General features: G+C 39.5%; 2 protein-coding genes, 1 long non-coding RNA gene and 1 pseudogene across 7 annotated transcripts; 2 read left to right on the top strand and 2 right to left on the bottom strand.

The window, feature by feature from the left end:
• Window positions 1-323: 323 nt before the first annotated feature.
• Window positions 324-11738, bottom strand: LOC144664009 (molybdate-anion transporter-like). 4 transcript variants are annotated; one of them, XM_078525116.1, is made up of 15 exons: window positions 11556-11738; window positions 9010-9154; window positions 8613-8673; window positions 8322-8429; window positions 8064-8182; window positions 7526-7665; window positions 6879-6971; window positions 4665-4732; window positions 4204-4274; window positions 4000-4054; window positions 3526-3574; window positions 2548-2601; window positions 2325-2392; window positions 1193-1313; window positions 324-641 (listed from the first exon to the last, which is right to left on the bottom strand). In XM_078525116.1, exons 1-15 carry the CDS (start codon window positions 11710-11712, stop codon window positions 598-600), a joined length of 1353 nt encoding a protein of 450 aa, XP_078381242.1. In that variant the 5' UTR covers window positions 11713-11738; the 3' UTR covers window positions 324-597. The 4 variants fall into 4 exon arrangements, 2 of the variants coding, with proteins under 2 accessions (XP_078381242.1, XP_078381249.1); XM_078525123.1 differs by lacking the exon at window positions 11556-11738 and adding an exon at window positions 9608-9886; XR_013572720.1 differs by lacking the exon at window positions 324-641 and having other exon boundaries at window positions 1241-1313; window positions 3489-3574.
• A 1252-nt stretch (window positions 11739-12990) lies between these two features.
• On the top strand, window positions 12991-15471 carry LOC144664007 (uncharacterized). Its single transcript, XR_013572716.1, has 2 exons — window positions 12991-13104; window positions 14229-15471. It is a non-coding gene; the product is annotated as an uncharacterized LOC144664007 (long non-coding RNA).
• Window positions 15382-23097, bottom strand: LOC144663992 (uncharacterized). Of its 2 annotated transcripts, none has more exons than XM_078525091.1 (3): window positions 22939-23097; window positions 16368-16581; window positions 15382-15564 (listed from the first exon to the last, which is right to left on the bottom strand). In XM_078525091.1, the coding sequence occupies exons 1-3, from the start codon at window positions 23009-23011 to the stop codon at window positions 15543-15545; spliced, it is 309 nt and encodes a 102-aa protein (XP_078381217.1). In that variant the 5' UTR covers window positions 23012-23097; the 3' UTR covers window positions 15382-15542. The 2 variants fall into 2 exon arrangements, with proteins under 2 accessions (XP_078381217.1, XP_078381224.1); XM_078525098.1 differs by lacking the exon at window positions 22939-23097 and adding an exon at window positions 20275-20417.
• LOC144641524 (uncharacterized) lies at window positions 18046-19206 on the top strand (annotated as a pseudogene).
• Window positions 23098-26673: the final 3576 nt, after the last annotated feature.

The raw sequence follows: 26673 nt of genomic DNA, 5'->3' as shown, positions 1-26673 counted from the left end.
TAAAAAATTCCGGCTGTCCGCAAAACGAGTTTTAAACTCAAAATAAACAAAGGATCCGGGAGTCTTGTGATAACTGACCAGATTGTAAAGGACATAACAGATCAAGTTCAAGGATAAATTTGTTTGAATGAAATGTTGTGATTGGAAGCTTCGGTGACCGCCATTTTTAAAAGAAAAGCAAACGTGACGCAATATAGGGTGTTTTGTGTGGGATATCAAATGATTCTCTTTCGTTTACAATTACTGTAACGTCATACTTTTGGAAAAAAGAGCGGCGAAGCCACGAGTGAAATTAAATAGGAGCCGTGACTAGCAGCCGCGACACGCGAGCGCAGAAGCCGCTTCCACGAGCATGTTGTACAGAAGGGAGGGGGGGGGGGGGGAGTTTACTTTCGCTACTTTTTAAACTATTTGGTGCTGACTGATATGGGTGCGAAAAACTTAGCTGACGGTTAAATGTTGTGGGTTTATAAAAATTAAAACAGTACTGGTCCATAAACAACTTGTTCTTCCAGAAATAATTTATTATTGGGTGTGACTGTGTCGATACGCTTTACATTAATATTCTTGCTCTGGTTGCCGTTTGTCACGTGATGTCTATACCGGTCGTATTACGTCACAACTTGCCGAGACTGCTTCGCCTGCAAGAAAAAAGCATGAAGTTTATTTGATTTTATCATCATCATCATCATCATCATCCTTTATTTTGCACGATAAAATATTAAAGCACAATGCTCGTGTACTATATATAATAAAAATTGAAATACAGGGAAAAAAATCAAGTTTTGACAGTGGGACCTGAGGGATTAAGGGAAATGGTCAAAACTGTTGTACTCAGACAGGACCCACCGCTCTTCATGTACCCCCCCCCCCCCCATTCCCCATCTTAAAAGATGGTGTCTTGTTTGTATAGCCCCCACTCTATCAGTAGTAGAAACTAAGAAAAAGATTCACAACTCCTTGTGCCATTTCTCCAGCAATGCAAGCTTCATGCACACCGAATATGAAAGACTCAACTCAATTTTGAGGCCAATAACTTTTGTCTATTTGGCTAATCAGACAGGTGGTATCTTGCATAGCCCCCCCCCCCCCTACCCCTACACAAGGTGGGTCCATATCGAGTACACTTGTTATGACCACGTCCCTGATACGATGTTCTTTTTGCCTTGGATATGATAAACTATAACCTCACCTTTAACTTCATTTGAAGAGCCCAAACAGTGGGTAGATAAGTGAAATAACCACTGCTGTACAGCACAACAGATTATCAAGAATACCACACAACAGCAAAACACTGATGGGAGAGCCAAATCCTGTTAAAAAAAAAAAAAGAATCGTACATCTGAAACCTAGATACAGGTATACCATCACCATGCTTTTATAAGCTTTTCCATTTAATTTTTGGTATGTGAGGCGCCAAAGGTTTTCGAGGCGTTTTGATCTGAAATCTGAAATAGGGCAATTTTGACCATTTTAGTCTGTAGTAGGGTATGGTTTGTGCACTCTGGTCAACAATTAGATATATCATTTTTGGACGAAACTATTTTTATTATTAGAGAGATTAAGCATGACGTTTATTTTTCCCGCGAACGGCAAAAATTCAACTTCTGCCGTCTGCCGTTCGTACGCGGAAATGAATAGTTTTGCGTTTGTCGTGAATGTGGGATTTTTCCCGTTTTTGTAAGGGATTAATTTTAGAATACGATAAAAAAAAGGTAACAAAATAAAAGGCAAGCTCGCGTTTGCCGTATAACGTCACGTTAATCTCTCTTTTGTCTTGAAAAGTGCGATTTAAGAACTATCGGGAGTTTGTCGCCCTTAACAAATGTTCATGCAAACCGAAGCAATCGGTTGGTAGGGTCTGGTCTTAAACAGGATATCAACTTTTGGATAAAAGGGGTAGGGAAAATCGCATATTTCAAACTGAGTAGGGTAGGGCAGTCAAAAAGCTTGCAGCAAACACCTACCAAAGTTTTTTGGGTAGTACCACCTCCCCGGGAATAAGCCCTCAGTTTTGAACAGAGAGGTCGCTTGCACCTATTCAGAGCTGAGGAATATGACACCTATCAGTCGTCGTGAAGAGACTGAGAGGGTTGGGCTGTGGTGAAAGGAATACTTAAGATACCTTTGTTGTTGTTGTTACAGCTTAAACTAATCAAAATACAAAAATTCCTAGAAAATTTTTCAAAACAATACTAACTGTTAACCATGCATGTAATAATAATGATAATAATAATAATAATATTATTATTTATAATAATAATAATAATAATAATAATAATAATAATAATAATAATAATAAGTATCAGTATGTATGTACAAACCTGAACTAAAAGAATGATGACAATAAGATTCAAAGGAACACGAAATATGTTCATGACGGTGGCACGAGCTGAAAATTAAAGCAAAGAAGGTTTGAAAATAATAATATTAGTCTTGGGCCATAGCTTTCTGCTGTGATAAATTGAGGATGAGGAAAAAAAAAAGAATTACCGTTATAGCATAAAAAATGTTGGTGGTTCACCAAAATGTTGGTGGTTTACTTACTCGATTCTGGCACATATTTACTTCTAAGCACTCCCATTGCTGGCCAGAATATTCCTTTAAAAAAGAAAAGTATTCTTTTATTACAACGTTAGTCCACTGCCATATATATTTATTAAAAGTTGTTTTTTAATTAAGGTACTAGCTCTATGCATATCTGTCAACTTTTTATTTCTTAGATATGAAGACCAGACGCCCCAAGAAAAGTCTCACCCAAGAACACAACACAATGTCCCCGGCTAGGGCTCAAACCTGGACTGCTTTATCTGGACTCCAGCACTAACCATGAGGCCACCTCCACCGCGGTCAAACGACAGAAATATGCAGAAAATAAGAAAAGTACTGCAAAGATAAGGTTTTAATTTTCACAGTTCGAAGTTCGATACATAACCGGTATCCGTAGGGTTTACTAAGTTTTTTGGAGCTTTACTAAAAAAGTTCTAAGTGTTTGAAAATAGCGATATGCGGACTTGTCGGCGCCATTCATTTTTGTCAAAGCACCTTTGGTTCGGATGCGAAACATTTAAAAAGTAAAAACACTGGTTTACCTGAGGGAATGGCATTATGCTTTCACTCGGCAACTATTTTTATCTATCCTTGCTCGTAATAACACTTCAATTTGAACAAAAAAACGGCGAAATGGAAAGAAAACCTGCCTGAGACGTTTGACCGCGGTGAAGAGGCCACCGCACCTCCCACACAACATATGTAGCTATACAGGCTGCCTAATGGGGCCAGATATATTACCATTTCTAATAAATTTTTGGCTCATTTTTTTTAATTCAAAATTTTGCCATTCAGGTTTTGGCAGTAGGTTTTGAAAATAATTTTATGATAAGGCTAAATGAAATTACTTGGAGAGAAACTATATTAACTGTTGCCATGCTCAGGCAACAAGTTTAAACCTTGTCCTCCACACCCCACCCCTCTCATATTCTGATTACCTTACGGAAGCTGAGCATCCAAAAGTCAGCATCTTACCTACACAAAATTCAAACACCAAGAATCCTACATAAATAGCGCATTGGTTCTGCATAGGAAGACAGAAAGAAAAACAGCAATTTAATTTATTAAAAAATGTAAAGAAAAAAATCCTAAAAAATGAGCCAACAACTCAGGCAAAGTTACTTATTGTAGCCCGAAGTTTTCAACAAAAATTGGTACTTTAAGAAATGACACAAGTTATACAATCATGCATCTCCCCCATTGTGGTAAACCTTAAGTACATTTCTTTCCTCCCTATTACAGCAAGGCGCCCAAAAGTGTGACCACTTTTAATTTATTCACATTTTTTCGTGCAGATTTAATCCAATCAGAAGTCAACTGCAAGCTATCTATGGCTTTTGATTGGATTAAATCTGCACGAAAGAATGTGAATAAATTAAAAGTGGTCACACTTTTGGGCGCCTTGCTGTAAGTCCCCCTAGCAGCAGATTTTCTAAACATGAATCATACCTTTGGGACAATGATGGGCGTGATTAATGATAGTGCTGCTATACCAAAGATAGGTCTGAAAGAAAAAAGAAACGAACTATCATCTAACAGCATGCATGCATTAAGACATTGTTTGATAATAAAATATCCATAAGGCAGCATATTTCTAGCTTCATACCCAGTAAGAAGAATAAAAAATTTAAGCTTGCAAATGCTTAAACATACCTCATAAATGACTCCACAGAATCCACTTTAGAAAGAAATTTAAAGACGCGTGAACCAAGCATTACAGATACCTAAAAAAATGCATACTCTGTTTGGCTGAAAGCACTTGTGTAAGTTCAGGAGAGTGCCAAGACCTCAACATAAACCTTGTGCGATGTCATCTACTGTCAAACTATTTATTTGTATAATGTATAAAATTATTTGTATAACTGAGGGCAAGTATAGACTGAAAACAGCACAAACTTTATATTTTGTTGTTAGTGGGAAGTAAGACAAAGGAACAAAATTTCATTGAATAATTAAGTCAATGACTAGGGGAAGTTTAAAGAAGGGCAGTTTAGAAGTAGGCACAGTAGACAGGCCTTAACCGTAATGACTTACACCCTCTTGCATTATTCAAGAACACACAGAAGTACTTGATACCTTTATATAATAATATAGGTTCTATAATATTATTTTACCATGAAAGAAGCAAATATCCATCCATGGGGAATATTTTCCTTAACAATTGTTATGCCCATTGGAGGATCTGTAATCCAAACAACACGTTTTCTGCTTTAACTGTAGAATGTTACCAATGAAGCTATTCAAAGTTGCCTTCCTTTGCATATACTGATAAGATGGCGTAGCAAGCAAGCTGTGGGGGGGGGGGGAGCGACTTGGAAATGTTTTTGTGGGAATACTCCCCTGGGATCTAGGAATTCCTACCATGTCTCTGACTTGATTCAAACAGGGGATGTTTTTGGGTGTTAAAAACAAACTAAAGTGCCTTGGCACGGCCTTGGTGTTGCATGTATTTAAGGTATGATGAATAATCAAACTCGAGCGTTATTGCCCTTCCTGGCAATTTAGGGGTAATTTGACAAGGGATTTTTTGGGGGGTTATTTTTGGTCCAGGGATTTTTTTGGGTAATTTCGGAAGACTTAGGGATTTTTTTGGGTCCTGCGTTTTGCCTTCATTCGATCATCCCCGTCATTTACAAGTCGGAGTACCCCCCTGGGAAGTGAAGAGGACATTTTTTAAACTACAACTTTTGCTATTTATTTCCACACATTTCAAAATAACCTGATTCTGATAAGCAGAAAGATACAAATTTGATATAATTTCCCCCATTCATATACCTGCCAACTTTTCCCAAGTCAAAAGCGTGAGATTGCCATCACTTTGTTTCCAAAGATGTCCCGGCTATTTCCGGAAATTTCTGAAGGTGTTCCAACAACTTCCGAGCATTGCCGATGGGTACCAAAGATGTTTTGACGACTTTCAAATGTTGCCGAAGTGTACGAAATGGACTCAAACACGAATAACGATGCTGATTTTCTGGGTTATATTTCGCCGGAATTGAATTAAATTGACATTTAATGGGTTTAAGAGGAGTAAGAAATCTGGATTTGTCAGTCGGCGTGAGAAAATAGTCTTTAAGCGTGAGATCAATATTTTGGATCCACAGGCGTGAGACTCACGCATGATGCGTGAGAGTTGGCAAATCTACATTCAGAGACCCTATCTCAGACTAAAAGGTTAAAATTGGAACCCCATGACACAGTTCTGGAAGTTTAAAAATGGAACCCAATCCAGTGGTAGTACCAATTACCCTCACCGCCACCCCAGAAGCAAGCCATAAACACCTTTTCATGCTAAGTGCTTGCATTAAATTTAGCACAAGACCATAAGAGTCTTCTTGCAGGTTCTTGTGTCTAATAGTTTGGTCTGCCTTGCTCTCTTCTGCTGGTAGCCATCATTGTTCACCTCTTTCCTCTAATGCCTTTTATTATTTTACCTACATGTTTATTGTCATGTGGAGAGTAGGTAAACATTAAGAAACCTCCTTGAAACCAAGGTGGCTTTCCAGACAGGTACATGTACATTACTCCAGTTACGGTAGCAAGCGACAACTATGAGCACTTCTGGTCTCCTTAAATGGGATGCTTGTGTGTGGCAGGTTGGCCCCCTACCCCGTCCCCTCTAAACATCTGGCAGATTGTCCCAACCATTAAATGGTACCCAACGTTAGAGGGTGGCACTATGAGCAGTTTTCAATTGAGTGTCATAAAACCAAAACCAAGTGAACGTAATTATTCTGACCAATCACAAAGGACATAGACAATCCAGTGAATCAATCAAAACTTGAAGCAAATACTTATAGCCGGCACGAAGCGCTAGATAACGTGCTCGAGCGAGTCACAATTTGTTCTGGTTTTAGTTCTGATTGGTCGAGAATGTGGCACAAGGTTTTTAAACCAATCACTGAGCGTAGTAATGCAAAACCAAAGCAAACGTAAATTACTTTACACACTCAAGTGAAAACCGCTCTATGAGAGTAAAGTATCAGTTGCCGAATTGTATAATTCCCACACTGTACCTGGATAGCCTAAGGAGACCACTGTGAATAGGATACTTTCAGTAAACCTAGTGATCACAGTGATATACAGTGACTAGAATGTTAACACTGATCTGTATACAGTGTATATCGTGAAAAAATATTCAAAATAAATTGCAAAGATAGTGGGCATCATGTCTGGCACAAAGTAAAAGCTCAGTCCTGTCTTGTGTTAAAATTTCCTGTATTGTAATGGGGTTGTTGCTATAATTCCAGAAGTCATTGACTGTAGTTAATGTAAATTACTTCAGGTCACAATAAATAAAAATCATATAAAGCTGGATTAAAACTTACCAGGAGTTAGAGCTGGTGTCCATTCCAATACAAAGGAATACATGGATCCTTCAAACAAAGACTGGATCAGTCCAAGACAAAGCACTTTAGGATCTGACAAGAAGACCAGAGATGTTATTGACCTTGGAGGGACCTGAACTCATGGCCTGTAGCCTAACATCATTTCTGCTTATTGATGGTGTGAACACTTTATAACTTTTGGTATTTTTGGACCTGTTCTTATAACATGTAAGAACAATAGGTTCCTTGTTTCTCTGGAGTTTCAGTAAACACTATAACAGGAAACAAAAGACTCTTACTGACCACGTCGTCACATATTTTGAGTTTGCTGTGAATAAATACAAAAAAAAAAAAAAAAACAGTGGACAAGAAAACAAATGAGGCCTTGTGCAAGGCAGCAAGGCATGTGATCCATTCGGGTTAGCCTAAATAGCACTTCAGTTAGCCTAAATGGCACTCCAGTTAGCCTTAACAGCACTCCGGTTAGCCTACTGTTAGCTTAGGTAGCTTGTGGTTAGCCTTTTTATTTGGAGTAGGGATTTCTGCTTCACATGCCTTGCTGCCTTGCCTCGCCTCGCATGGCTTGCCTCGCATGCCTTGCACGCCTCGCTGCCTCGCACATTTGTACATGTAAGACTCTTACTGACCTTGTCTTAAAACTTGTATTCCTTGCAGAACTGAGGACAGTTTGACATTTCCACTGATATCACCATAATTTTCAGTCCAAGTGCAACAGATTATTCCACTTGTGACAACCAACAGCAATAGTGAGAGACTAAATGGAGCACTGCAATAAAGATTGCATAAGTAAAAAAAGTCAGTCAACACATAGATCTACTGATAGACCAATAGGTCAGTTGTCGGTCAATATATCAGTCAATTTTTGACCAAGAGCAGTAGGCTATTGGCCACGTATCAGCTCACTTTTTGCCGACTCACCACAATTATAGACTGACTTATTGGCCAACTATCAGCAGACTCTTGACTTATATCAGCCAACTATCTGCCGATATATCACGATATATTACACACGACTGCCTATAGTAAAGATGATCTGAAAGGTCTATAAGAATGTTGCAGACCAAACCATAACTTAAGATCTCTTTCTCTTTAAGACATGTTGTTCTACCACTATAACTTTCATGTTGTCTAAAGTTAACTAATTATAAACTATATACAACTTACATGAATCCATACTGAGTGGCCACCACCTGAGCAACCAGGCCTGCAAAAATAGCAACCAAGGAGTTTCCCAAAACAGCATTTGAAAACAGGTCCGTCAACAAGCTCTTACTAAATCCTCGCTGAAATAAAATGGATTTACAACATTTTATTTTAATTTCAGGGCAAGCTTTTAGCCTGCTTCAAGCCTGATTTTTTTCAGACTGCCCTGATACAGAAGACCCTGTGAATGAGCTTGAATGAATTAATGACTTCACATACCTTGTCATGTTCACAGATTACCCAGGATTCGAAGGCACTAAACAGAATGGATGTTGCCATTCCTCCTGCCAAGCGACCACACATTAACGCCCAGTAATTTGGTACATGCTGAAAGAAAAGAGAGAGACATATCTCAAGACATACAAAATATTAACAAGGGTCGCTTGTCCAAAGGCCTCCTGTCTTAAGAGAAAGAGGATAGCATGACATACCGCTATTTTACTGGAGTAACATACTAGTAATTTATTTATTTATTTATTTATTTATTATTAACACACAGCATGTACATACCTTTGAAAGACAATCCATGCTATACAATACTCCATAAAGAATGCAGTTACATTTTCTTCCACTGGAAAAGGAAAATACTGTCAGGAATAGTTGAATAGTTGTAACATCATATGGAGAAGTTACAGAGACCTCTAGAACACAGCACTGTTTACATGTAAGAACTTGTTACCATCAAGATATGTACATAAATTTTGTATAAATGTGCGAGTTTTAAATGGGATTATTTTAATATGGAAATTAATTGTGAGACAAAATAAAACCATCCTTAACCATACTCAAATAAAAATATTTATGACATAAGCTCTCTTGATGAACATGTCATGCTCTTAGAACAAATTTCAAGAACTTACGTATTAAATTAAAAAAGTACAAATACAAACAATCATCACAAACTTACAGTTTATCTGCAAATGAGCCTACAACTGTACCAAACACCATGGAAGAACCAAATCCTACTACAAAAAGCTGGTTGATTTGCTTGGACGTCATTCCATAACTGGAGAATAATGCATACACATGTGGACCTTGCAACCAATCAGCTCCTATGGTCAGAAGAAAAAAAATTGGTTTTGGAAAATGACTTCAGCAAAAGCTGTGGCATCACTATTTTTTAGCCATGCTACATTGTAAGCTCGCAAGATATTTAAGGTAACATTCTCGAGCAGTTTCTGAATGACTAAAATTGGTTAAATTAAAAAACCGAGAACAGCAACCCATCAATAATACCACAAACAGGAACATGTTTACCTCTGTAGTTTACATCATAGAAAGGGCCTGTCCAGGAAGCAGGGTATTCAGCAGTTACGCCAGGATTTTCGCAAAAAAAAAACCCTCAAAAATTCATTTATCCCACATCCCATCCCATCATTACCATCCAAAAATTCCTTCCCCACGACCCCAGTCCACCTAACTCACCTCCACCACCCCCCTCCCACACCTCATTCCGCCCCTACATATAAGTACATTATAAAATGGAACGACCATGTCTATTTTACCTGTAACAAGAGCTGCTTACACTGTGGTTAAGGAGAGGCATACAGACACATAATTATAAGGGTTAAAATGGCAGTCCCGTCAAGAAGCCAATTCTAAAATTCGCCCTACGGGTTTGCGAGAAGAGCGTTTCCATCGCGTACGAATTCCTCGATATAGTTTTTACACGAACTTTTACGTAGATCATCTTCCGTATAATTGTGTGGAAATCCTAGCCAATTTTCCAACTTTTGCAGGATGCAACAGCGAAATAGCGGCAGCTTTCAAAATTATTATTTTTGTGCTTGTGTGCTTTGCCATCCGCCATGTTGTTTACCAAATCAGCTTAGTAGCCGTTCCTTTGAACCCCAGTCCCTTACAATTTTGGCGCGGGCATGCGAGCCGATCCGTGACCCTCGAACACACAAATTTTATTGCACACAAAATTTTACATTTAGTTACTAGTAATAATCAAAGATTAGGGGAGTGCGTTCGACCCAAGATAGGTACCCAAGATAAGGCTAGCAAACGTAATCCGAGTTACACGACTGTTTATATCGTCATACAAATTTAAAACGACCGCGTGTGCAACATAAAGCGCGCATCCAACATCACTTGAAACTATCAGAGAAACAATCTCAATCCAACAGTGCACGAGGAGGACTGCCGAAACGTTTATTTTTCAGCACAATTTACAGGGCAAACTCGCAAACGCAAACCGAAGAAGATCGTCAGAACGAATCAACCTCGTTCCCAGGGTCTCTCGCAAAGAAACTGCGACGTCATTAATAAGCCAACCTGCCAGAACGACACATAAAACGACTTTCACTGGACAGCCACGGGACCACACGCCACCACAAGATTAGGATTTGTTTTCCTACCGTCGAACACAATAACTGTTTACAGCCTAGCGTTATCGGCTTCATGAATTGTTTTTGCGCGCGCTGTCTTTGTTGACGTCGCTGTGACGCAATTAATTGCTTTCTAATGTCTAATCACATGAGATCGAGGCCAACTTGCCACATACCGACATACATAATACCACACATAGAACCACTTTCGCTTGTGCGTTCACAGGACAACCACGGGACCACAGGCCACCGCAAGATTAGGATGCGTTCTCCTGCCGTCGAACGCAATAAACCACATGGCTAAAATCTTGACGACTGATCAAGATCTAGGATTTTATATTTTAAAAATTAATCAGTCACAAGTTGTAACGGCGCGTTGAGAAGAACTGTCGAATCCAACCCCTCAAGCCAACTTTCTTGAAAAAATTGACGTCAGTGTTTGTAAACAGTTAGTGTTGGTTTTTATATACGGCTACTAAGTTGTTCCAAGCAAGAAATTCAGTGCTTTTGCTGACAAATCAAGACAAATGAATACAGCCACCCTGCCACAGTCCGGTGGCCAGTTGCTGGCCGCATCTGCGACAGTTCCACGAACAAGTACGACTGCTAATTACTAGTCATAATTGCCTTTCTTTATTTTTCAAAAAATCATAACAATACCTCAAGAGTATTATTGGATCTTCAGCTCTTGTCTCCTTAGTACATTTATTAGAGCATCGTGAAATAAGTCAGATATATATTTTTTTTTCATCGGCTTTAGCTGATATTTTTTTTGGAGCAACCAATAACAACGCTTGCAGCCGGCGAGGGCATCATTTAGGATAAACACCCCCATAGACCCATTCAAAGCAAAAAGAACTTTAAATGGTAAAAAAGAAATGTTTTTTTTTTTATTTTATCTCTGTAAGTGTCAATGACGCTCGGTGCAATAAGCCACGTTTTATTAGAACCGCCACGACTGCCACTAAGGTCAATGTTCAGCTGATTATAATTGAGATACTATTTTGCCACGAACCGTTATTCTTATTGGTTGATCACATTTCTGGCAACGTGCGGTTACCAGTTATCGCTAAACTGTAAATCCTTAGCATACACATTACCTATATTACGTACGCATTACCTTGGGCCATGAGATAAACAATGAGATACATGCGCTGAAATCGACGAAATGATCCATCACCACCGGACGCCGATTGTTGCGTTGAGTTTGCTGTGAATAAATACAAAAAAAGACAAACGGTGGACAAGAAAACAAATGAGGCCTCGTATATCGACATCCTATATACGACAGTTCACTTTTTTACGTGCGAATGCGGCGCTCAATAAAATGTAAATACGTGTGTGGGGACCTGTTTATGTGCGATAGTTTTGCGTCACAAAGATTGCCACTGATTGGAAGGTTTGGTTATCACCAGAAATCACTTGTTATCACCATAAAATACTTCCGGGTGTTTTTTTTGAGAAGCTTCGTTGTTTTGTTTTGTATTGTTATTATTGTTTTCTTTTCTTATTTGGCCTCCTAAAATTCTCTGCTGCTATTCCTATTTTGGATAAATATATATAGTTTAAATAAAATTTGTTTTGATTCGGATTTATATACCTTGTTCTATTCTATTCAACGGAGTTGATGTTTAAATAGATTAGTACCGTAAACAAATTGACAGAAAAACGTATGAAGGGGTTGATTGGCTGGGTCTTGGAATTTATCGTGCATTAAAAAGTCCCTTCGAGTCAACCTCGTTCTCAGGGATGGAGAATACCCTGGGAACGAAGTTGTCTTCGAGTCAGTATGCATGCAAGAGAGGCCTCTTCCCTTCTCGGCTATAAGTTTGTATTCAGTATTTAATGATCTTGCGCTATACGACACACAGTGAAATGCAAGCGCGTTTTAAAAACTCTACAAGACCAACCACCATGAGTTGATTACTCCCCCTGATCCGGCTGTTGAAAGAATATCCAAAAACGCTTCTCTGAGATCAGAAAAACATTAACGCATCTAATGCTTTCCAGATAATGCCTAGCCTGCGAATACAGCAAGACTGTTCACAGCCCTCGTCGTGCTTCGCGCTCCCTTTTTCTTTCTTGTTTTTTCTTTCTTTGTTTGTTTGTTTGTTTGTTTGTTTTTTTGCGTTGGAAAATAGAGAGGCTGTGAACAGCCTAAATACACCAACCTCACAACACTCCAGGCCGGTGTGGGGAGCGACGAGGGGCGGCTCGAGCGGGATAAATAATACCGGAACACACAGAAACTTTAACAGCAGCTAAATACCTGATGTTTACCCAGAAATAGTCCTCCACAGAAAGTAAAAAAAGGAAATGGCTAAAAGTTTTCCATTGTCTACTTTCTAAGGTTAGTGCTGGGACTTCCACAAAATTTCCTCATCTTAGAATATAAAAAGGGTTTGAAAAACAACATGAAATACATTATAAAAAAGACCTCGACTTCATTCCAAAAACAATTATCCCGTTATCGACAGACAAAGAGAGAGCCCTGGGAACTAGATTCTAAGTTCTGCGCCTTACCATTGCGCGCAGAGAATTAATGATTGTGACGTAACCTATTGAGAAATTGTGACGTGCGATCGGATGAAAGAAATTTTGATTGATCACTGACAATGGGTTAAGATGTCAGTGTTATTGCTTAGTCTAGAGTGGTGTTCAGTTCACAGGTAACGATGTTTTGCTTTGATTTGGTTTGTAGCTTATGTGGACTACTATGGGTATGAGTTCTTCTTTTGAGGGAGGGAGGTTGATTAAAGTTACAAGTTAGACTACTGTTAAGTTTTCCAATTTAATTGCGCTCAGTAATATGGTTGATTAACTTGTACGATATATAGATCAGAAACATTAGGCAGCTGCTGTAAAAAAATACAAAAAAACAAACAAACAAACTTGGCTATTTGTTCCCCTGTCTGTCACTATAAATATGTGTTTCTGCTTCAATTTTTTTTATATGGATTTTACTTTTGCTTGTTGTTGGTTTAGCTTTATATCAGTCGTTTCAAGAGTAGTTGTGTTTAATTATTTTGCGTTTTCTGGGCACCTAAAAACCGTACAGCATGCTCTTAACATGGAAAAGATGCCGTTTTTTAATCAATCGGAAAAAAGGCCAATTTTTTCTTCCACGTGTTTTCCCGCGCTTGGCGCTGGCTACGCGCTTTTCCTTCAAGCTTTTGATAAATTCAGTATGTTATCTGCGTTTGATTGTAAGATTCCCAGGGTCCAGGGGTCCTCAATTTAAATACCAATCTGCCACAAAGTAAAACCTTCATTTCAATCTTAGTGCCCACGAACACCTTTCTCTGTGGCTGAAAACTGACTTGGGTATCCAAGATGAATTAAAGTGTCTGAATAAAAAATTTGACAACTCTTTGTAGTCGCATGTACGTATAGCGGATCTACTTTTGTTATGAGTTTGACGAAACTCATGTTTTCGTTGGGAAATTGCATACGACACATAAAGGACAAACGAATAATGATCAACACTATTTGAACATGAAAAATGGAAAGGTCGTGTTCAAAAAGTAAATTGAGTGTAGCCAATTTTATACCTTAAGGTTACTATTTATATATAGCGGCTACTAATTTTAGCGATTTTTTCAGGGCGCATATTTTGTTTCCCTTTGGGGTGGGAAGGGAGGAAAATTTAACGATATTAAATTTGACCGAGACAAATCAGTTAGCGAGCACTGAATTTAGCGATTTTAACCGAACTTGCTAAAATCGCTCAAATTAATAGCCGCTAACAATAGTAACCTTAAGGTACCCTGAACGTTTCAATCTTCTCTCCAAGGTAATGGATAGTCTTCAAGGCAATGATAGTGAAGATAGTTTGCACTCGCTGATTCATAAACGAGTCAGATTCCATTTGCCGGACAACAAGCCTGAAACGATGCTCCACTATTGGCAGAATCAACAACCAATCAGCAGGCGAGGCTCGCGACTGTCATGGCTGCTCAGATTCTCAAGGCGAAGACCGCTGACTGCCTTATTCGTGAGCACTGCAGTTCTCGCTGGCTCCGTACCTTGCATGGTATTCCTTGGATTTGTCTTTGCTACATTTCTCATTTCGTTTGTTGTGTTTGTCATGGCCGAGTCCTCGCTCGTGGGCGCGGGGCTCTTTGCACTAGTCCTAGTCCTTTCGGTGCCTCTGTGTTGCGCGGCAGCCTCGACTGCATGTTTGGTCGCCTGTTGGTGGGCTGTGGGTTACCTGCAAGATTCTCTTTCTAATATGGCAGAGCCCGCTGAAACGGCTTTCCATTACTTTGTGGGTCTTTATGTACCACGCAGGGTTAAGGACGTCATTTACGCATTTTGAAAATAGACGGAAATGCAAGTGGCTTGGAGTATGAGAACTTTAAAAGATCTACTCAAGTCAGAAACGGTATCTCAAGACAGATCAGAAACGTTATTTGATGCTTGAACCAAAGGCAACTCAAAAGGCGTTATGAAATGGTACAGTACGGTTTTCAGGTCGTTTACTGGTTGGTTACAAACCGGAAGCAGCTAATTTTTTGGACAGCACAAAATGAGGAGGATGTGTCTGAAGCGATCACCAACAAAACATTGCAGAACAAGATTGTACAATGTTACGTGCGCGTTAAATCCTCACAACGTTGCTAACAAGCGACTGTGACAAGTAATTCACGAAACATTGAATGCATACTGAAGGACAAAACTCAGCTATGAAATGCAGATTTAATTTGCCCTCGCCGGTGTGTTGATTACCACTTTCAAAATGAAAATTGATCACGTGAAATAAAGGACATCTTTTTCGCCTTAATTTAGATCTTTCTCAGTTCTACTATAATTGAAGCAAACTATACCTTTACACAAAAAAGTATACAGTAGTCGAAAGGAAATATGCATGAATGAATAACATGAGTAACGGCATTAATTCCTCGCATAGCGTTATTAACACAGCGCGCGAAAACAAAAAACATCAATTTAGCAATTCCCACTGAGTTATTTATTTCTCCACAGTTTATTCGTTTACAACATTACATTACTAAAGCATTTCTTTCTTTTTCTTGAAAGTTGTCACTGAGGTTTTACTGTGTTTGCGATGCTTGGTTATCAAGCATCTCGTCATGTTATACAGTCTCATTCAGGGTACCGGTTCTCCGCGGCTGAAACAGAACAAAGAATGATGATGTGTCAGTAATGAACAGAAAGATAAAGGAAGCTCCCAGTATCATCCAAGTCCCTAGGCGTTCTCTCTTGTTTCGGTGACCGCGCAAGACCTGGAACGGTAGTGCTCTACGGTGACGTCACAGCTCATGGTCGAGCCTGGGCTCCCCTGAGCCGAGAGCCGAGAATGCCAAGGGACTGGGCATGGACTGGGACTGGGCTGGCCGAGTATGTCAGCCAGCGGTAAGACCCATTCCTAAAAGGGAGAAAAAAAAACTACGAGGAAATTGACGTATTCTCAATCTCAATTTCCGCTTAACGGCGTGGAAACCCATGCTGCAAAAGGGCCCATCATAACAAACAATCAAACAAACAAAAAGAAAGAAAGAAAGAAAGAAAGAAAGAAAGAACAGAAAAGTCCATAAGTGATGGTGGGCCTAAGCTTAAAAAAATTGGAATTGTAAACAAGAATACTCAAAATCTTTAAAATAAACATACTCGAAAATGTTAATATCGTTGAGTCCAACTAACACTAGGAGAAAAATACACAGATTAAGAATCTCTCGACGATATTACAGGACTAAAAGATCCAGCTCACACAAGAACGTTTTCGGTAATCATCTTCATAATTTAAAGCAAATCTCGTAGCCGTAACCTATCGACCTTTTTTTTTAATTTTGTTGCTTACTCCAGCTATGGACGAACAAGAACTCTGAAAAGCGTAATAAAGGATTTCAATATAGTTTGGCTGTTAATTCACTGAAATTAGTAAGAGGGAAGGTAAATTTTGAATTCTACCTACCCGTATATCCTACAGTTTGGCCATTGTGAGCCCACGGATGATGGATCAGCTGTCCATGTGCCGTCAGGATTGCATACGTAACGCATGGCAGCGAGGTAGTCAACATCGTACCCAGGGTCACATGACATCTGACAATATACTTTCTGAGTGTTTAGGTCTTCTTGACAGACAAGCTTGCCGTGGGCTGGTGGTGTCCGGCCTTTGCATTTGAGATCTGTATAAGAGAAGGCAAAATATATTCTGGAAGAGTCCTTTTAGAAAAGTTTTCAAAAGAAAAAGCGTCAAAATCCAGATCGTGTTCTTTCATATTGCTAGGAGAAAAAAATTGAACCCCAAAACACGGTAAATACATATTAAGCATTATAGATCAGTTTTCAATTGAGTGTCGTAAAACCAAAACCAAAGTAATTACTCTGGCCAATCACAAAACACACAGACAATCCAGTGAACCAATCAAAACTCGAAGCAAATACACGTAGCTGGCACGAAGCGCGGGAAAACGTGCGCGAGCGAGACACGATTGGTTTTGGTTTATTGATTGGTTGAGAAAGTGGCACGAGACTTTTAAACCAATCACTAAGCGTAGTAATTCAAAACCAATGCAAATGCAATTTACTTTCGACACTCAAGTGAAAACCGCTCTATCATAGATACTGTTAATTTTTTCCCTTTTTCCAAAAAAGGAAAAGGGAAAGAGAAGAACCAAAAAAAAAACCCCCAACAAAACTAAGAACCGCACCACAGATTTACACACGAAAAAACGATTGCGTACAAATAATACGTGGAATGCATTAGCCAATAGGAAAGACGAACGATGAAAACTCACTAGTGAAAAAACGTTGTTCGTCCAATCACAAACGCGAACGATGAAAACTCACTGGTGAACAACACCGTGATCGCCATTTTGATTCTCGTCGAAAACACATGACTCGACATGATCACACATCGAGGTTAGTGTCTCAGTTTAAACGGCTCCATTGAGTCTTGTAATATTGCAGAACAGGAAAATCAAAACATTATAAAGAAAACTAAACAAGACGGCCTTGTTGACAGCGTTTCTTCAAACAAAAGGAGAAGCACGAAGCGAGATAGTCGAAATTCCTCCTGCGGAATTGAATAAACCTTTAACTACTGTACTGTACGAGCCGTCTTCACTCCGAGGGATTGTAGCGAGTTTTGATTCAGATGATGACTAAGACACTGCAGGTTTGTCCTTGGTTTTTGCAGACTGTTTTCTTGATTTAATTTGGTAAAAGTTCGCTCGAGTTGGCGTTGAGTTATTCAGCGTTTACCGCTGTTTTAATCTGATTTAAAACATTGAATTCGAACTTGCAAGTTTTAAACAAGGCCTCAGTCAGGTTTTCTATCAAAAGTTGTTTCTGTCAAAGTTGTGAGAGAATAAACCACTGTATAAACTGACGTCTCATTTCGTGTGTTAATTCATTGAAGTTTTGATTTTGAAAGGCAAACAGATGCTTTAGTTATTTTAGTTTCTGGCAGATGAATGGGTTTCCTAAACACGCGCGTAACCGATAAAACGTCGAGCGATTTTGCTTTTCAAAAACCTCAGTATCTATAAAATAAACAAATTATACGCTCACTCGTTCATTTTCTGATACTACTCAACTCGTGAATAAAAATCGTACGCGCGCATTTTCCATGGAGTAATCTCTACGTCATGACTGATCGGAACTGGTATCAAGGTCGGACAGTGTCCCAAACGATCTGTGAAAGCTGTTAATAAAAAGCTCAAAAAATTCTGTAATCAGAACGATTGGAGGCTTATTCAACACCACAATATTAATAGCAATGGACTGATTAAGAGTGGAATACATTTAAATAAGAGAGGTAACAACATTTTATTTAGTAATTCTGTAAAATTCTTAGATAATTCCCCCGGTCATTGAACTGCTAATTCTGTGATTGCCGATGAAACTTCTGCAGCTCGACAAAATTCCAATCAACTACCTCGCGAGTCAAGCGTTTTTACCTACGCGCGGTACGTGGCTTTAAATTAGCCTCTTTAAACATTACTAGTTTGCCAAACAATATCGACGCGCTGAGAATTTTGCTTGCCGACAGCCCTCTGGATGTATTATCTATTAATGAAACAAGGCTTGACGATACTGTTAGTGATAATGAAGTATATATTCCAGGTTTTGAGATCATTCGTCGCGATCGAGAGTACAGTCGAATACGAATGGCAGGTTAGGTGGAGGTGTTTGTATCTATATTCGATCTAACTTAAATTTCTCTTTACGCCCTGACCTAAGTGTTAAAAAGCTTGAAAATCTATGTATTGAGATTCGTAAACCTCGATCTAAACCTTTTCTTATTGCTACCCGGTACAGGCCTCCTGATTCATCAACCGAAATCTTTTCTCATTTTGAAACACAAAAAAAAATTGAAACCCTTGTTGGAAAGCTTGTTGCTGAGAATATCGAGTTTTATTTAATGCGCGATTTTAATTGTAATGTAGCTTCCCCTCAACCTGATTCTAACAACACAGTTTTACTACTTAGTATTGCTGATGTTTATGGCCTCCATCAACTTATAAGCAACCCAACTCGTATTACTAGTACTTCTTCTACTTTGATCGATGTGATTTTCACAAATTGTCCTGACAAGATTGTTTGTTCTGGTGTATCACATGTAAGGCCAAGCGACCATAGTCTCGTCTTTGCATGCCGTAAGATCTCTATAGATCCACTTTCAAAGGGTCATTCTACAATAACCTGTAGGAAATGTAAAAATTTCGACTCTTCTAGGTTTCGATACGATATTTCATGTTGTGATGACCCAAACGATATGTGGGACATTTGGAACAATCTCTTCTTAAAATGTGTCGATAAACATGCTCCATTGCTTGCGCACAAAACGCATTCTTGCACTCAAATCACCATGGATCACACCTCAGTTGAAGAAAAGAATGCATTATAGGGACATTCTCAAAATGAAAGCCGCTCGAACTGATAATGCGAGTGACTGGTTGAAATTTAAAAAAATGCCGCAACGCAGTAAACAATGAAATCAAACAAGCCAAGGAACAATACTACAAAAATACGTTGCGTGAAAACGAAGGCAATTCTCGTAAGACCTGGCGAATCATTAATGAACTCACTTGTAGAAAAATTCACAGCTCTACTGTAAGGGGAGATAAAAACTAACAACAGCAGCATTTGCAATCCCCAGGAGCTGTCGTCTGCTTTTAATGATCATTTTTCCAGTGTTGGATTGAAACTTATTAACGACATTCAACGAAGTGGGAACAGTCCGCTTCAGTCGGATTACCTCAAGGAGACAAAACATAGATTTGAACTCAAAACATCAGATTGTTCAAAAGTATTCCCTTTGTCGGTTGTCTAAACTTTGTAAATCTAAGGCGACGGGACTACGGATAAAATCTCCGCACGACTTTTGCGCGAGTCGCCGGTTCTCTTTGCTGTATTTTTAATAGATCTATTGTATCTGGTGTTTTTCCTGTCGAATGGAAATCCACTAAAGTCATTCCACTATTCAAGCAAGGAGAACCTTCTGACTTAAATAACTATTGCCCTATTTCTATAATTCCAGTCGTGGCTAAAGTCTTAGAGAGAATCGTATATGATCAGTGAAGATAATCTAATTTCTAGTAATCAGTCAGGGTTTCGATCACTTCACTCCACTGCTACTGCCCTGCTTGGAGCCACAGATCATTGGGCTTTCAATATCGATAAAGGCAACGTTAATGCCGTGGTTTTTCTAAATCTAAAGAAGGCTTTTGACACTGTCGATCACTCCATCTTGCTATCTAAGTTAAAAGCCTATGGTGTAAGAAATAACTCTTATAACTGGTTTAAATCGTACTTGAATAATCGCACACAAAAATGCTTTGTTAACGGTTCTCTCTCGGACAGCCAACCTTTACCTTGTGGCATTCCTCAAGGTACAATCCTAGGTCCTCTTCTCCTTTTACTCTATATAAATGATTTGCCTAACTGTCTGTCTAATTCACAAACTAGGATGTATGCAGATGATACGCCTTAGCTTTTGCCAGTAACGACGTTACGCATTTAGAAGATAGTATGAATGAAGATTTAACTAAAGTCAATGAATGGCTAACTGCAAATAAATTAAACTCACTCTCAATAAGTCCAAGACTGAGTTTATGTTGCTAGGTTCAAGGCAAAGGTCGAGTACGTTCATCAGACCACCGTCTTTTACTATTGATAATGATCCTACAAACCAAGTTGAAGTTACGAAATCTCTTGGTGTATAAATAAATGAAAATCTAACTTGGAATGTACAAATCGAAAAAATTTTCAAAAAAATTGCCTCTGGCATTGCCTTGAAAAGAAGCAGGTATTTTGTTCCCTTTAAAACGCTTCTGTGCATTTATAACGCTTTAGTGCAACCCCATTTCCATTACTGTAGTGTCGTACAAACAAATGCTTCTAAACTTCAAAAGCTACAAAATCGTGCTGCGCGTATCCTGACTTCTTCTTCCTATGATGCTAATATCGACGATCTCTTTTTGAGACTTGGCTGGAAAAACTAGATGTCCAACGAGAATTAAAAACAGCCACTATTTTATTCTATTATATTCTATTCTATCATGACAGGAGCACCCAACGAGGAAATTCAGTCAAACGTCGTGGAATGTCGCTGTATTCTTTTCCCGTATTGTTAAGGAACTTTGTAAGGAATATTTGCATAAGCCAACACAGTTTAATACCTCTAGATTTTCTAGCTCAATATTACATGTAAAGTGGCAGAAACTTTAAGGGAACAAAATCTCATTACCCGAATTTGAGAGCTGTTGAAACAGTTATCTTTCCGAAAATCGTAGCTGGCATTTTTCTGTACACAAACATTTTTACCTCTCCGAAAACAACAGGTGTTATATTTCCTATATTACGAAGGTTCGAGTGAAAGTTTTCTAAAGAAAATCTGAGGGGATAACAGGCCTTCTGAACACATATTTGCCGAAATGTTCCGGTGGGTGCCCTGATGATGAGTCAGCAATGTTTTCAAGTAAAAGATGTTTAGGAATTTGTCCTACGTACTCAGGGTCATTTTACAGAACATAGACCGGACGTTAGATCTCATTAGGCAGACGGTGGGGTCCGCTTCAAATCAAAAGCAAAGATTACTTTAACTCCGGAAACGTTGTTATGCTCGCTTAATTCAAAGTTATGTAGCCACACTAGGTTTTATTTTGAAAAGGTTTTAAAAGAAGTACCCGATGATTTCTATAGTTAGCACAGTGAAACGTCAGCCAGTCGTAATTATAATGAAGAGGAAATGACACTATTTTCATTGTATTTTGTACAACATGCCGATAGACTGTCGCTTGCTTGTTTGACAGAAGAAATTTGTTTTATCTGTGCGTGTTTTTTGCCTCCTGCTTGTATCACAATCAAAAACCGTAGACTACGAGCGAACGTGAAGCTAAAAAGCGCAAATAGAAAATGTCCGTGGAAAATATGGGGGCGAGATTTTTCCACCCGCGCTTTTTCTCGCTTCCTGCTCCACGGACTAAGATAGAAGAGAGACGGCTTGTAGTCTATAAAAAACAATAAGATGGTAAAGTTGTACTCGCACCGCAAAGAAAACACATCAGACTGACCGGAAATGTTTTTAAGTTTGAGAAAGTCTCCCTGTGAAATCAACATTTTAAAAGAACTATGGCTAGGTTAGAAGATCACTTTTCAAGTTAATTCGCTCATACCCCGCTAACTAAATGTCTCTTCTTCTGTCTCCGGCGTACCCCTAGTCCCCCCCCCCCCCCCCCGTACCTCTACCCGCTCTCTCGTATCCCTAGCTAAAGAAAAAGAGACAAAGATAACAGCATCAAAAGAGCAATGAAGTCAACAAATGGGCGTGGGGCATATTTAACACTGACATTATTTAACCATTTCATAATCGTTTACGCTGTTCATTAAGAACAAGTAGCAGAGAGAGCCCGAGTGACATCTCCCGCCGCGCCAGTCGACTCACTGCTGAAAAAAGTTTCCTTTGGACTGGACTTCAAGGACTGGACTGGACTAGCGAAACGAAGACCACCACAATTCGAGCTGTTGTTCACTCAGGCGATCGACGGCTATCTCACTAAGACTCCACTTAGTGTTGGCTTTTAGCAGACCCTAGTACTTGTTCTATATTAGCCCCGCATGTCCAACAAACCCCTGAAATATTATTAAATACCAGCCATAGCATCAACAATCAGAACAAAATTTATGATCCCCATAATATTATGTCCGACAGTTGCATAACCCACCCTCACCCGCATCCAGCTCCTCCCCTCCCCTTCCCGTCGATTGTAGCATGGCTCCCACCTTTACTCGGGCCTTGTATTGTGTCCCGAAGTTTATTAGTTGATCAGTGAAAATCTTAAATGCTGTAAATGTAGCAGATAAAGTCTTAATCCACGAGTGTCTGGACAAGAAACAAATACGGAAGAACGAAAGGTGGCGGACTAGCAGCCTAAAATTTTAGGCCACGAGCGAAGAAACGAAAGCGCGCAGTGGTCGAGTTCTAAACGGTATTTAAAACAGAAAAGAAACAAAGTCAAATAGAATTATTGACTTACTGCTGAAATCGACGCTAGTCGAAGAGCATGCTCCGAACACAATTCCAATAAGAAACAGGGCTTTGAAATACATTTCTCTCGATAGCAAGTACACGAGACAGGTACACGTCGTTGCGTCCAGATAACGTCTGACTGTGTTCTTGCCGCGTCGCACGTATAAATGTAAATTGATTCCCTCAAGGGAAATCTGAAACGTACATGCAGCAAATAATGCATTGCGAATGAAACAATTTTAATAACTGCTTAACGCTTAACATATGACATTGCGTAATAACGTTATTATAAGAGTTTGTACGGGAATATAACGATCGAAAAAAATAATTCAAAATAGGGGAAAAAGATCTAATAAAAAAAGTACAAAAAGAAGATGGCTAAAAGTTTTTTTTTCCGGGGTAAAGAGTTTGAAAAACAACACGAAATAAAATATGAAAAAGTCCTCAACCTCATTCCCAAAAGCAATTATCCTGCTATCGACATAGTAAGAGAGAGCCCTGGGAACGAGGTTCCAAGTTGCACGCACTATTCGCGCCAGTCCCTTACAAGCGCGGGTATAAATAAGAGCCCTGCATCTCATTTCGGCCCAGTTCGCGTAAGAATCCTTCGCTTCTTTTACCTGATGTGTTGTAATAGCAAATGTTCAAACTCCGTTTTGCCGCTGTCTTTCAAGCTTAAGCATTTCTTCGATGCCTTTACACTTCTGTAGCTATCCACTCCCATGTCCGGCACTATCTGGTACAGTAGCATCGTGTATTTATCTGTGTACCACGTGTTTCCTAGTTATGTGAGTTATGTGTCATATTTGCCTCACAAATCTCTCGTTTATGCAGCGCTTTTTTCCTCGGTTCCCTCGCTTAGGTTTGCACACTTGTACTGTTGTAAATGTTTATTTTATGCGTGCTTCGCCTAGCAAACACCGGGTTTGCGAAGTGCTTTTCCCGTCGGTCGGCTCCCATCACTTTTTGCACACCTTTATTTGTTATGTCAGTGTGCTTCGCCTCGAAAACATCGGGTTTGTGTAGTGCTTCTCTTTTGCGTACGTTTATTTGTTATGTTAGTGTGATTCGCCTCGCAAACATCGGGTTTGTGTAGTGCTTCCCTATTGCACACGTTTATTTGTTATGTTAGTGTGCTTCGCCTCGCAAACATCGGGTTTGTGTAGTGCTTCTCTTTTGCACACGTTTTTTTGTTATCATAGTGTGATTCGCCTCGCAAACACCGGGTTTGTGTAGTGCTTCTCTTTTGCACACGTTTATTTGTTATGTTAGTGTGCTTCGCCTCGCAAACATCGGGTTTGTGTAGTGCTTCTCTTTTGCACACGTTTATTTGTTATGTCAGTGTGCTTCGCCTCGCAAACATCGGGTTTGTGTAGTGCTTCTCTTTTGCACACGTTTATTAACTGCGCTGCGCAGTTCTTGCTCTGCACGGGGTTTTTTAGTTTTGTCGGTGACCAGACGCAGACCTCCACTCGGTCAAGATTAAAGTCACGCGATGTTTAGAAGCTACAAATCAGTAACAAATGGAAACATGTTCTCTTTTTTTGTCTTTACAAAAAATGTTAAGTGTGAAATATTCGATTTTGAAGCGTTTGACTCATGGAAAATGCTAAATTTCGACGCTTTCAAAGAGAAATATAATTCAGCGGGCAAGAATCTGTGAATAAATACCGTTACGTTGGTTTAAAAGAATGTGCTGATATGACAAGTTTCACTTTCGATCGGCTAGACCTCGCGTCACGTAATTTTTCAAAGCTATTATCAGCTCCCTTTTAAATCTGCGAATCCTTTGGTCTTTACATAAAAATACAGTGTGAAGTTTTTTGAAGCGTTTGAATCAAAGAAAATACTAAAATTTCATGCTTTGAAAGAAAAATACGAGTTAGCGGGCAAGAATTTACATTTATTTTCATTACGTTTGTGTCCTGGAATGTGCTGGCGTTGGCAAGTTTCACTTTCACAAGGACGATCGGCAAGAATCACGCAATGCTCTGAAAGCTTTAAATCTGCTTCAAATGGAAACTAAACAAATCCTCTGGTCTTAACCAGTGTGAAATGTTCGACTTTTTAGCGTTATGTATTTTTGGAGTTGTGTCATCTAGAGGATTTCTGAAATCTGAAGGAAAACCACTGAGACAAACATGCCCTGACTTGCAAGGTTGACGTCATTAGTAAAATAATTCCCCGGGGAATTCCCATTCAGCAAAAAGCAGCTCTAGTGTTCTTCTTAAATTTGATTTAATTTTTTGCTCCAATATTCCATTTTCGGAGCGAGTTATTCAATCTTTAAACGGAAATTCAATACAACACTGGATGCTGATTTAAAAGATTTGTTTGTTTCACGGATCAGGATCGTGGGAATTAAATTTGGCCACCATTAGCATATAAGAAAAATGTTTAATTTCGGATGGAACTAGTCAACCATGAAATGTCACGCAAGGTGTTTTGTTACCATCTTGTTTATCAGTCGCAACATTGTTCGACGCAGGTAAAGGGGATAACGGGAGGGGGGTGCATTTTTTGTTCCCCCCACATGGCTCCCCTAAAGTGCTCACGAGACCAGCGCAGTTGTAAGCTCTAAGAGCTCTTGTTTGTTACGTTAGTGTGCTTCACCTCGCAAACATCGGGTTTGTGTAGTGCTTCTCTTTTGCACACGTTTATTTGTTATGTTAGTGTGATTCGCCTCGCAAACATCGGGTTTGTGTAGTGCTTCTCTTTTGCACACGTTTATTTGTTATGTTAGTGTGCTTCGCCTCGCAAACATCGGGTTTGTGTAGTGCTTCTCTTTTGCACACGTTTATTTGTTATGTTGGTGTGCTTCGCCTCGCAAACATCGGGTTTGTGTAGTGCTTCTCTTTTGCACACGTTTATTTGTTATGTTGGTGTGCTTCGCCTCGCAAACACCGGGTTTGTGTAGTGCTTCTCTTTTGCGTACGTTTATTTGTTATGTCAGTGTGCTTCGCCTCGCAAACATCGGGTTTGTGTAGTGCTTCTCTTTTGCACACGTTTATTTGTTATGTTGGTGTGATTCGCCTCGCAAACACCGGGTTTGTGTAGTGCTTCTCTTTTGCACACGTTTATTTGTTATGTTAGTGTGCTTCGCCTCGCAAACATCGGGTTTGTGTAGTGCTTCTCTTTTGCACACGTTTATTTGTTATGTTAGTGTGCTTCGCCTCGCAAACATCGGGTTTGTGTAGTGCTTCTCTTTTGCACACGTTTATTTGTTATGTTAGTGTGCTTCCCCTCGCAAACATCGGGTTTGTGTAGTGCTTCTCTTTTGCACACGTTTATTTGTTATGTTAGTGTGCTTCGCCTCGCAAACATCGGGTTTGTGTAGTGCTTCTCTTTTGCACACGTTTATTTGTTATGTTAGTGTGATTCGCCTCGCAAACATCGGGTTTGTGTAGTGCTTCTCTTTTGCACACGTTTATTTGTTATGTTAGTGTGCTTCCCCTCGCAAACATCGGGTTTGTGTAGTGCTTCTCTTTTGCACACGTTTATTTGTTATGTTAGTGTGCTTTGCCTCACAAACATTGGGTTTGTGTAGTGCTTCCCTATTGCACACGTGTTTTTGTTATCATGGTGTGCTTCGCCTCGCAAACATCGGGTTTATGTAGTGCTTTCCTTTTGCAGACGCGTATTTCCTATGTTAGTGTGCTTCACCTCGCAAACATCGGGTTTGTGCAGTGCTTTCCTTTTGCATGCCTTTCATTTGTTTAGTCAGCGTGCTCCGCCTCGCAAA

The sequence above is a fragment of the Oculina patagonica genome, chromosome 1 (assembly GCF_052425735.1).
Source record: "Oculina patagonica isolate OP01 chromosome 1, crgOcupat, whole genome shotgun sequence".
Taxonomy (NCBI): domain Eukaryota; kingdom Metazoa; phylum Cnidaria; class Anthozoa; order Scleractinia; family Oculinidae; genus Oculina; species Oculina patagonica.
Note: the sequence above shows the minus strand (reverse complement) of the source record. Positions and strands in the feature narration are given on the sequence as shown.

Bases quoted from the DNA above. Each gene is read 5' to 3' on its own strand.
- LOC144664009 (XM_078525116.1), bottom strand. From the start codon at position 11,712: ATGTCGATATACGAGGCCTCATTTGTTTTCTTGTCCACCGTTTGTCTT. The intron at 9,155-11,555 runs GTAATGCGTACG...TTCTGACCATAG, and splicing joins TGTTTATCTCATGGCCCAAG to GAGCTGATTGGTTGCAAGGT. The intron at 8,183-8,321 runs GTATGTGAAGTC...ATTTTATTTCAG, and splicing joins TAATCTGTGAACATGACAAG to CGAGGATTTAGTAAGAGCTT.
- LOC144663992 (XM_078525091.1), bottom strand. From the start codon at position 23,011: ATGTATTTCAAAGCCCTGTTTCTTATTGGAATTGTGTTCGGAGCATGC. The intron at 16,582-22,938 runs GTAAGTCAATAA...TCTCTTATACAG, and splicing joins GACTAGCGTCGATTTCAGCA to ATCTCAAATGCAAAGGCCGG. The intron at 15,565-16,367 runs GTAGGTAGAATT...GTTCTGTTTCAG, and splicing joins CCAAACTGTAGGATATACGG to CCGCGGAGAACCGGTACCCT.